At 49.3% G+C, this 11,601-nt stretch overlaps 1 protein-coding gene across 1 annotated transcript; it reads right to left on the minus strand.

Moving 5' to 3' along the window:
* Positions 1-4,043: 4,043 nt before the first annotated feature.
* LOC112115690 (T-cell ecto-ADP-ribosyltransferase 2-like) lies at positions 4,044-8,711 on the minus strand. Its single transcript, XM_024212854.3, has 4 exons — positions 8,646-8,711; positions 6,979-7,708; positions 5,150-5,182; positions 4,044-4,310 (listed from the first exon to the last, which is right to left on the minus strand). The coding sequence occupies exons 1-4, from the start codon at positions 8,709-8,711 to the stop codon at positions 4,204-4,206; spliced, it is 936 nt and encodes a 311-aa protein (XP_024068622.1). The 3' UTR covers positions 4,044-4,203.
* Positions 8,712-11,601: the final 2,890 nt, after the last annotated feature.

Consider the following 11,601-nt stretch of genomic DNA (forward strand, 5'->3'; position numbering starts at 1 on the left):
ACATAACTGGCATATTTAAAATATTAACAATAGGTAAAGTGCTTTAAAACATGTAAACATTTATTTACAACAAAACAGGAAGATTTAAAATATTAACAGTGGGTAAAGTGCTTCAAAACATGTAAACAGGAAAGTCCAACAAAACGGGAATCTGTGCAAAGTGTATCATGATTACTCTGTCTTTGGGCGCTTCAATATATAGTCTATTTTCAAAAAATTTCACAATGTCCGCTTCATGATTATAATGCCCAAAACGCTGCACTCTTTTGTCCCTCCAAGGGCACCTAACCCAAAAACTGGTCAATGTATCCGGGGATAGAGGCGACATCCTCCGGGGAGAATTCCTCATAGGTCTCCTGCAGGTGTTTTTCAAGCCTCATGAGCAGGTTCCTGGGCAGGGAGAGCTTGTTAGGCCCCCCGTGGTATGAGACGTTTCCCTGCCACAACGCCAGCAGGTACTCGGGGATCATGGCCTTGCAGAGCATTGCAGCAAATGGCCCCGGTTTCTGCAGGCTGTCACGAAGCATCCGCTCCTTCTGGCTCTCCGAGACCTTCAGGAGGGTGATGTCTGGCATGACTCCCTGCTGTGAATTAGGTAGGGGAAAGTTAGTATTGGGACTGCTTGCCCGTCCCTTTACAGAACTGCAACCGCCGGTTTACAGCCACGCGGTTTACAGCCGCGAGGGGGTGGGACAGGGCCAGAGTTCATGCTTGCAGGATTGCTGCCAGCAGAGACTCGCATTGCTTTCTATGCGAAAGGAGGCCAGTGCCACTCTTAAAGTTTTAAGCAGCCACAAGTCTACGGCTTACCATGTTTGACAGCTAGACAAAGTCCGGTGTCCTGCCTTGCTCCTCAGCTCGCCACAGCAAGACCGCAGGCACTGTAGGCGAGGGCCGAAAATTCGACCTTGTCCTCAGTGCGCGTGTGATAGGTGCTCTGCATGGTCTTGTTGAAAGACTATGTTCTCTGTTCACAGATACATTGATCTGTCTCAGGAATTCACTCCCTTTTTCCAATTCCCACAGCCACATCTGCCCAGAGGCTAGCGCACATTAGGAGGAGGAAGAAGAGGACACGGGAAGACATGTTTGCTGAACTAATGGCATGCTCCCGAGCACAGGCAGCCCAGCAGACACAGTGGAGGGAGAACTTGTCCCAAATGCACCGGGCAAACATTGAACGGGAGGAGAGGTGGCGACAGGAGGACTGGCAGGCTACTCAAACGCTGCTTGGACTAATGAGGGAGCAAACGGACACGCTCCGCCGCCTTGTGGATGTTCTGCAGGACCGGAGGCAGGAGGAGAGAGCCCCGCTGCAGTCTCTCTCTAATCGCCCTGCCCCGCCACCAAGTCCCATACCCCCCTCACCCAAAGTCCAAACACGGAGGGGCGGAAGGGGCCGTGAAAAATTTCACTCCACCCCTGCGGACTGCTCTACCACTAGAAGGCTCTCATTCCCCAAAATTTGAAAAGTCCTTTCCTACCCGCCTCACACAAGACCCTGTCCAAGTTTCACCCCCCCGTTCCATGTGCGGTTGTTAATAAAAAATACGTTTTTGTTCATTATTGTTTCCATCCTCTTCTTTTAGATGAGAGTCTGTCTGAAGGGGGGGGAAGGGGCTTGGTAATTGGACAGGACAGTCACCTTTAGCAGGGGGCAGGTCCAGCAGCAGGGCACATATACAGTGCAGTGACTAGTTATCCTGGTCAGTCTGGGAGGTGGTTTTCATGTTCTGTGTGGTGGGGGGGGTGGTGTTGCTCTGTGACTTGGTGGCGGGGGAGGGCAGTTACAGATCTTATGCAGCGGTCCTTACCCTGGATCACAGAGCCGCGCAGCAGGGGATCTGTAACACTCCTCCCCCTGCAAGACAGTCACATAGCCGACACATACACGCAGTCCCGGCCAGGAGGGCTGGCAGGCTCCGTTGAAACAACCAGTCCACCACCGCGGAGCCTGTCATTCCTGGAGTTTAGAAGCATCATTTGCATCACAACACTAAACCCGCCCCCCGCCACAGTCTGCGTCCCAGGTTTAAAACATTCCCGCGAAAACAGTAATAAAGACAACGGTGTCCATTAACAAAACAGAACAGACTTTATTTTTTGGGAAGGGGGTGAAGGGGGTATGTAACTGGAGAGGATAGTCGACGGCAACTGGGTAAAGAAACGGGGGCAAGTTCAGCTTCTGTGTCCACAAACTTAAAAGTCACTGGGTACCCTGCTCAGCCTTGAAACTGGCTTTCAAAGCCTCCCGGATGCACAGCGCGTCCCGCTGGGCTCTTCTAATCGCCCGGCTGTCTGGCTGGGCGTAATCAGCAGCCAGGCTATTTGCCTCAACCTCCCACCCCGACATAAAGGTCTCCCCCTTGCTCTCACAGAGATTGTGGAGCACACAGCAAGCTGCAATAACGATGGGGATATTGGTTTCGCTGAGATCACAGCGAGTCAGTAAGCTTCTCTATCTCCCCTTGAGACGGCCAAAAGCACACTCCACCACCATTCTGCACTTGCTCAGCCGGTAGTTGAAGAGTTCTTGTGCAGTGTCCAGGGCCCCAGTATAGGGCTTCATGAGCCAGGGCATTAGCGGGTAGGCTGGGTCCCCGAGGATCACTGTAGGCATCTCCACATCCCCAACAGTTATCTTGTGGTCCGGGAAGTAAATGCCTTCCTGCAGCCATCTAAACAGACCAGAGTTCCTGAACACGCGAGCGTCATGAACCTTGCCCGGCCATCCGACGTAGATGTTTGTAAACCGTCCCCGATGGTCCACCAGTGCTTGCAGCACCATTGAAAAGTAGCCCTTTCTATTGATGTACTGGCTGGCCTGGTGGCCCGGTCCCAGGATAGGGATGTGAGTCCCATCTATAGCCCCACCGCAGTTTGGGAATCCCATCGCGGCGAAGCCATCTATGATGGCCTGCGCGTTTCCCAGGGTCACTACCTTTGACAGCAGTACCTTGACGATTGCCTTGGCTACTTGCAGGACAACAACCCCCACGGTAGATTTGCCCACGCCAAAGTGGTTCGCGACTGACCAGTAGCTGTCCGGCGTTGCAAGCTTCCAGAGGGCTATGGCCACTCGCTTCTGGACAGTCAGGGCTGCTCGCATGCGGGTGTCCTTGCGCTTCAGGGCAGGGGACAGCAACTCACAAAGTTCCAGGAAAGTCCCCTTCCGCATGCGAAAGTTTCGCAGCCACTGGGATTCATCCCAGACCTGAAGCACTATGCGGTCCCACCAGTCCGTGCTTGTTTCCCGGGCCCAGAATCGCCGTTCAACAAAATCCACATGCCCCATTGCCACAGTGATGTCCTGGGCGCTGGGGCTCGTGGTTTCTGACAGCTCTGTGCTACTCTCCGACTTCAGGCTCTCACGGCGGTGCCGTAGCCTCCTCGCCTGATTTCTCTGCATCTGCCTCAGGGAAAGGTGTATGATAAGCTGCGAGGTGTTGAGAACGGCCACAACTGCAGCGATGGTCGCAGCGGGATCCATGATTGCAGTGCTGTGGCGTCCGCGCTGTCACTGATCAAAAAGTGCGCGAACTGATTTCCCGCCGGCGCTTTCAGGGAGGGAGGGAGGGAGGGCGGTAGTGACTGACGGATGACGACAGTTACCCAAAAGCACCCTCGCCACATTTTTTTACCCAGAAGGCATTGGCGGATCGACCCAGAATTCCAATGGGCGGCGGGGACTGCGGGAACTGTGAGATAGCTGCCCACAGTGCACTGCTTCCAATGTCGACGCTTTCCCTGGTAGTGTGGACTGACAAAGTCGAATTACTGTCCTTAGTGTAGACACATACGTTCGACTTTCTAATATCGATTGCACATATTCGATTTAACTAAAATCGAACTACTCTCGTAGTGTAGACATACCCTTAGTCTTGTACTGAAGTCATCAAAAGTCAGTAAAAAAGTGCTAGCATGACAGGAATACAAGTAATTAGTTATATATCAGGCACCAATTTATAGCTCTACCATTGTAAGACAAATCCCACCTGGAATAGAACTATGAGCTTCCATTTTGATCTACTCATTGATAACGTATAATCAAAGCTTGCCCCAGCAGGTACCAGCGACACTCCCTCCAGGTTCCTGGTTTCCCTTTGGAACCCTGGCAGCATAGCAGGGCGGCTTTGGATCTGGCAAGTCCCATCGCCATGATTTGTGTTAGAGAGAAAAAGTGAGTAACACGAATAGGACAATTTAGAAACCAGCAAACAGCTTCAGAGCAGCAACGTGGACCAGGATGACGGATCCTCCAAACAGTGACGGGCTCAGAACACCGGGGAAGGCCAGGCCGCCTCTGGTAGCTGTTAATAGGAAAAAGCAGATCAAACAATTCATAGGAAATTATTTCACACAGACAGAGATCCTTAAAGCTGGACAGAGCTGCTTCCTCCCCCTCAACCTGCTTGTTCCTTTGGTATCCATCATTAATGAGCACCTTTCACCCAAGCCAGTCCCAGAGGCTCTGATTTGGGAAGGGAGTGTCGGCTCTGGGGTGGTCCATCAAGCAGGCTGTCCCAGGGTCAGGGGCACTGGAAGTCCTGGGGTCTATGACTCCCAGGCAGCCCCCCAGCCAAGCTGCCATGGAGCCAGGCGGGTGATCTGGCCAGAACCCAGGCAGCGTTCTGACAGAACAGTGTCGAAATCAAACCACCTCTGCAGAAGGTGAAGAATTTGATGATTTGTCAAATTCCAATGAGAAAATATTTTGAGATTTTTTCTGATCTACTCTGGTAAAACAATCCTGTTTAGTCCTTTGGGAGGATGTAGTTCCACTGGGGCTAGAATGGGGCTAGTTATGAGAGGAGGGAGATGGAGACACACTTGTGGTGCTGGGTTAGGGGATGTGTGTTCAGCTTATAGTTCAGAACACTGAAGATGAATCTAAGGGGTTATTCTCCTTAAATTTTCTTTTCTGAAATCAACTGTGCCTGGAATTGAGTCAGACGTGAAGGTGTCAGATACTAGTCATGAGCTCCCTACGAGAACCTGGATAAATAGACAGAACGTGCAGTTCATCCCACTTATTTCTCAACTGGTTTCATGTGACATGTTTGCCTGGTGGGGTTGCTCTCTGCTCTGCACTTCAATAGAGAGGGTGAGACATTTTCAAAAGAATGAAAACAAAAATGTTCTTTCTTACCAGAGTTGTAAACACATGTTTGGGTCATCTTTCCTACAGTACAAACAGAGAGGGTCAATGAAATGGGATCTGTCCAGGTAGAAATTTCAGCTGCATTCTACTATTTCCAAAGAATCACAGGAACTGTCGGACGGGATCTAGCCTGGTATCCTGTCCCTGATTGAGGTGAGACCCAGCTGTATCAGGGGAAGCTGCAAGAAATCCCAGCGGGGAATAACATACACAGAGGAAATTTCTTCCCCAACCCTGTCAGTTAGTGAATGTCTTTTGTCCTCAGGCCTAAGGGTTTATTGCCCTTTTAAAAACAATTAGTTTATCCTGTGTAACGTAACTTTAGAGATTCTGTCTATATCAATGGCTAATTCTCTTCTTTAATTCTACTGAGCTCTTGGAGTCATGGAAACGTTGTGGCAATGAGTTCCACAAGTTAAGCCTGCATTCTATATAACAGGGCATTCCCTTTCACTAGTGATAAATTACACACTGCCATTTCCCCATCTCATTTATTATTTTGTATATCTCCATGTTTCCTTTTATGTCTTTTCTCTTAGCTCAGTCATCCCAATCTCTCCAGATCTCTGGTCATTTTCACCCCTTGTCTCTGAACTCTTTCTCCACCCCCCTGATAAATCTTTTAGAGCTAGGTGATCAGAACCAAACCTAGTATCCCAGGGAAGAATGCCCCATTGATTCATGCAATGGTGTTATAATTAAGGCCGCAAGTCTGTCCCGGAGATCATGGAAGTCACAGATTCCGTGACTTCTGAACCTGGTAGGTGCAACTGAACCCAAGACCACCTGAGCAGCATGGGAGGCTCCAGTGCCAGCCACACTGCCCTCCCCCCACAGCAGCGGTCCCGGTCCAGCAGGGACGCCCCACGCCAGCAGCAGCAGTGACGATCCCGGGCTACCCCTCCCCTCCCCCGAGCACCAGCGGGTGCCCCGGAGGCCCCAAGAACACCCAAGATTTAGTCTGGGGTATATAGTACAAGTCATGGACAGATCACAAGGCCGTGAATTTTTGTTTGTTACCTGTGACTTCTCCATGACTTTTACTTAAAAAAACAAAAACCCATGACTAAATCTTAGCCTTAGTTCTAATATCTCCACATTATTCTCCATCCCATCATTCCCAATGCATGCTAACATTTTGTTTGCTTTATAGACCTAGAAGCACATTGAACAGAGGTTTTCACTGAGATTTGCACCGAACTCTCCACAATGCTGGCCAGGTTTCCTTCTGAGTTGATACAGCTCATTAACAATCCAGTGAAATTATCCCTCACAATGTGTGTTACCTTGAATGTGTGTCAGTGAATTTCACCTGATGTTGTGTTGCCCATTCATCCAACTTGGTTAGATCTCTCTGAAGTTCCTCACTGTTGTCCCTAGTCCTGACTGCCCCGAATAATGTGCCATCTGCACACTAGGCCACCCCCCTGCTCCCTTTCCCACAGCCTCTGGATTTGCTGTGCCGTGTCTGAGGAGCCACAGCTGCTCTGCCAGAGCTCTTGTGGGCTCTGTACGGGGCGTGCATGTGTTGAAGACTCGTGGTGGTTTGGGGCCTTCACCTGTCTTTCTAGTGCTTCCATCACCATGATGTCTAGGCACCTTCTCTTTCCTCAGTGAGCACTTGGGACCCAGTGTCCACCCACCCCAGCCCGAGGCCTCTCTAGCAGCAAGAGTCGTGGCAGCCTGTCTCCCCCAGCCCTGGTGGTAAGTCCCTAAGTCAGCGTCCCTCTCATCAGCTCTCCCTGAAGTGGAGTTTTCAAATCCTCCGCAGCAAATAGCCCCACACAAATATTTCTCCTGTTCAGCCCAGTACTCACCGCCCAGGTACGCGCAGTTACAATTGCTGCAGTTCTGCTTTGTGCTCTGGAGGATAAAGTGGTTACTCCCTTGTCCTTGGGACATGCTGAATATCTCATAGGCTGGGATTAACACTTCTTCTTGCTCAGGATTATATGACATGTCCTGGATCTTCACGCCAAAGCACGTGTGGATGGTGAAGAATGTGGCCTTGCCAAAACTTTCAGCCACTTTTCTATTAATAGATGAAGAGGCAAAGTATCCAAACCTGATGGAAGCCTGTCCCGTGTACTTAGAACTAGTATTAACCCCCCGGTACACCGTCGTTTTATACATCGCACCACACTTTCCTCCCGCGTCCTTCCATAAGAGCTGCAAAGCTCTTGTCAGATAATAATGAAAGGCTTTGAACTGGAAACTGGCCATGTAAGCAGCTCGAGATCTGTTAGTCCCACTCACTGCATCATTAAATATAGTTGAAAAAGTTTTTTTGTATTCGGGGTATTTGGTGGGGTCAGTATAGGCTACTATGGCTATTCCATATTCATCCTTAAAGCCGTCGGGGCGAGAAATCGTTTTCATATTTTTCCAGGTTTCATTTGCCTTGTCCCACACACTGCAAAACACTGAGGACATGGACTTTTCTTCCTTTAGCAGTTTAGGTGCAATTTCATCCATTTCTTCAGCACATCCTAGATATTGGTCATCAAAAGCATCAGGCATCATGCTCAGCTCCACCTCACATTTTGCCTGGGAGAATAAAGGAAACATACGGTCACATTAGCATTTGTGTTACAATAGCACCTAGAGGTCACACCCAGGATTGGGGCCCCATTGTGCTCAGCCCTGTACAAACACACTCGGAATGGCCTCTGCCCTAGAAGCTTACCTCTAAACAGACAAGACAGAGGAAAAGTGGGAGAAAGGGATGGAACATAGAGGCAAAATCCTCAGTGTGTTGCATGGCAAATGTTATGTTAGCTTCATGATTTTCTTCTGGGGGGGGTGGCACACCCAAGGACCAGCAAGCCCTGTAATCATTGCAGATGCATTTTTAGTTTACTGGGGACTTTTAGTGTAATAGATATATTGTGTCTAGATGTAGGGTTAGGAAGAAAGGCAGGAAGGGATACATTAATAGGGAAGACAAAGCAGGGGGAACAAGAGACATAGAAGTGAGGGAGCCAGGAGAGACTGAGATCCCAATCCACTCCCACTGAGATATCTAGAAACCCCCCTCATTAAACTCACTGGGAGTCAGTGGGTTGTCATCGCTGTATGCCAGCCATGCACTGCGTGCTCCAAGGCTGGTGGTGCCCATGGAAAGGTTTCATCCAGGATACAACCCCCAAATGCATATGGAGGACGGCAACACTGCTGTGGTGGAGCAGACCTTGGCTGCTGGTCAGAGGGTCCCTGGACTGGAACCCAGTTTCGTGGGAGGGCCGGGGTTCCCCTACCAGCCACTGCAAAATGTGGCGTGGGGCCCTGAATAGACAAAAACTGTCGGAGGTGGTCTCAGTGCACTTGGTCCAGCCTCAGCACACAAGGCTGCACTAGATGACCTCTCGCGGTCCCTTCCAGCCCTACATGTCTATGGGTCTAAGGCAGTATGGCTGCCTGCATAGCCTTGAGCAGAAACATGAGAAAACACAGAGTGTTTCACTGGCAAAGCTCAAGAGTTTACCTGAGGGATTCCCAGCCAGGTTTGAAGACAGAAGTATGTCAAGGGAATCAGCAGAGGCCGCAGCATTGTTCCAACTTCCTGGTGCAGCTGTAGGAGAATCCATCAGGAACGTCAGTGGAGATTTGGGGGGAAAGAACACATCAAAACCAAACATCCTCCCCATTGTGTCACTGTGATCCGTTGTTCCACATTCAGTAACTGGGATTTCCCAGGCAGGAATTGCTATCTCACGGACTTCAGCCCAGCCATAACAGAGGTTGGTTTGACCCTGAAATACAGTTCTCAGCTGGAGGGGTGGGGAGTAGTTGTGGGGAAATCCTGCTTTTACTTTCTAAAGGATTCTGGGGGGTGAAAATACTGTATCTAGTGCTGCTGTGTTTACTCAAAAGTGCCGTGAAACTGCTGCACAATACACAGAACCCAACAGGCCCGGCAGGTCTGTCGATCGTATCCTAGAGCAGTGGTTCTCAAACTTTTGTAGTGGTGATTCCTTTCACACAGCAACTCTCTGAGTGTGACCCACCCCCCATATAAATTAAAAACACTTTTTTATATATTTAACACTATTATAAATGCTGGAGGTGAAGTGGGGTTTGGGATGGAGGCTGACAGCTCGCAACCCCCCAGGTCATAACCTCGTGACCCCCTGCGGTGTCTCAACCCCCAGTTTTAGAATCCTTGTCCTAGAGAGTGGGGCTAAAATAACGACATAGCTGAATGGTTCAGTGCCTCACCCAAGTGCCTGGTCAAGTGTTTGCTCAGCAACTACCTCATACGCTCTGCGCCTCGCTGCTTAGTTCTTCCCTGGGGCTAACTGGGTGATCGATGACTCAGATGTCAAACACCAGGGCTGATCCTAGGCCCAAGGGTCAGAGCCACACGGCCCTCTCAGAGACACAAACAGACAGACCTCTGTCACCTGGCCTGGTCAGGGACCCAAACCACAGCCACACGACCCACACGGAAACAAACAGCAAACAGACCAGCACACAACTCATCAAGTCCCTTTACCTCCATGCAGTGGATCCACAGCTACGCCCTGAAAAACTCCCCTGCTTGCCTCTCTTGTTCGCCTGCTGAGCTGATCCCTTGTTTAGAGGGTCTGCTGGGGAGTTGGGTCTTTGGGAGCAGATTTTTCTGGCCCAGGAAAGGGAGCCAGGCTTTGGAATTTGGATCCCGGGGGAGATCCAGTGACATGGGGACTAGGACTTGGCAGTGTCTTGCTCAGGGAAAGCAGGGATAGGGTCAGGAATGGGGAGCAACAGGCCTGGGGTGTTTACTGGAGGGGGTGGGACTTCCACTGAACACATGGAAATGCCGTCACTCCCCTGGCCTTTGCCCATAAAGGAGAGGGTGGGTGGTGGTGCTCTCCCTCCCTTGGTGTAGCTGTGGGGTTGGCTTGGTGGGGTGACTGCTGAGCTGTACGTGGGGCGATGGGATGGATGTCAGCACAGAGTGAATGGATACGAAATGTAGGGGTGTGCTGTGTGTACTGATCGGGTGGGTGGAAAATGAATCTAAACACATTTCATATTTCTATTAACAACAAAGGGCCGGGTGATGCTTCTTCGTTTGAAATGGCTCTTCCACGGTAGCTTGACATTGCCAAAAAATTCTGAGCTTTGACACATTTGGGGGGATAGAGCCACATTCTCAGTGTTTCACGTTTTCTTTTTTAAGGACCGAATCCCCTTTTTGAATGTAAGTCTCCAGACTAAACAAACCCAATTTTTTCAAGCTTCTCTCATAGGTCATGTTTTCTAGACCTTTAATCATTTTTGTTGCTCTTCTCTGGACTTTCTCCAATGTGGCACCCAAAACAGGACACAATACTCCAGTTGAAGCTTTATCACTGTGGAGTAGATAGGAAGAATTACTTCTCGTGTTTTGCTTACAATATTCCTGCTACTACATAAGAACAGTCATACTGGATCAGACCAAAGGTCCATCTAGCCCAGTATCCTGTCTTCCAACAGTGGCCAATGCCAAGTGCCCCAGAGGGAATGAACAGAACAGGTCATCACCAAGTGATCCATTCCTTCGCCTGTTCCGAAGATCCCAGAATGGTGTTTGCTTTTGTTGCAACAGTGTTACACCGTTGATTCATATTTAGCTTGTGATCCATGTGAGCCCCAGATCCCTTCCTGCAGTACTCTTTTCTGGGCAGTCATTTCCCATTTTATATGTGTGCAACTGATTGTTCCTTCCTAAGGGGAGTACTTTGCATTTTTCCTTCTTAATTTTCATCCTATTTACTTCAGACCATTTCTCCAGTTTGTCCAGATCATTTTGAATTTTCATCCTATCCTCCAATGCACTTGCAAATCCTCCCAGCTTGGTATCATCCGCAAACTTTAGAAGTGTACTCTCTATGCCATTATCTAAATCATTGATGCAGATATTGAACAGAACCGGACCCAGACCTGATCCCTGCGGGACCCCACTGGTTATGCCCTTCCAGGATGACTGTGAACCACAGATAACTACTCTCTGGGAATGGTTTTCCAACCAGTTATGCCCCCACCTTATAGTAGCTTCATCTAGGTTGAATTTCCATAGTTTGTTTATGAGAAGGTCATGCAAGACAGTATCAAAAGTCAAGACTAAAGTCAAGATATACCACATCTACCACCTCCACCCTGTCCACAAGGCTTGTTATCCTGTCAAAGAAATATATTAGGCTCATTTGACACAATTTGTTCTTGACAAATCCATGCTGACTGTTACTTATCACCTTCTTAGCTTCTAGGTGTTTGCAAACTGATTGCTTAATTAGTTGCTCCATTATCTTTCCAGGTACAGAAGTTCCCCGGGTTGTCCTTATTTCCCTCTTTATAGAGGGGCACTATATTTGCCCTTTTCCAGTCCTCTGAAATCTCTCCCGTTTTCCATGACTTTTTGAAGATAATTGCTAGTGGCTCAGATATCTCCTCAGTCAGCTCCTTGAGTATTCCAG

The sequence above is a fragment of the Terrapene carolina genome, unplaced genomic scaffold, assembly GCF_002925995.2.
Source record: "Terrapene carolina triunguis isolate 2854851 unplaced genomic scaffold, T_m_triunguis-2.0 Scaffold34109, whole genome shotgun sequence".
NCBI classification, from domain to species: Eukaryota; Metazoa; Chordata; order Testudines; family Emydidae; genus Terrapene; species Terrapene triunguis.

What these genes read in the sequence shown, in the direction of transcription:
- LOC112115690 (XM_024212854.3), bottom strand. Translation starts at nt 8,711, where the DNA reads ATGCTGCGGCCTCTGCTGATTCCCTTGACATACTTCTGTCTTCAAACC. An exon ending in TAACTGCGCGTACCTGGGCG is followed by an intron (nt 5,183 to 6,978) that starts GTGAGTACTGGG and finishes TTTGTACTGTAG; the next exon opens with GAAAGATGACCCAAACATGT. An exon ending in AACATGTGTTTACAACTCTG is followed by an intron (nt 4,311 to 5,149) that starts GTAAGAAAGAAC and finishes TCCTATTAACAG; the next exon opens with CTACCAGAGGCGGCCTGGCC.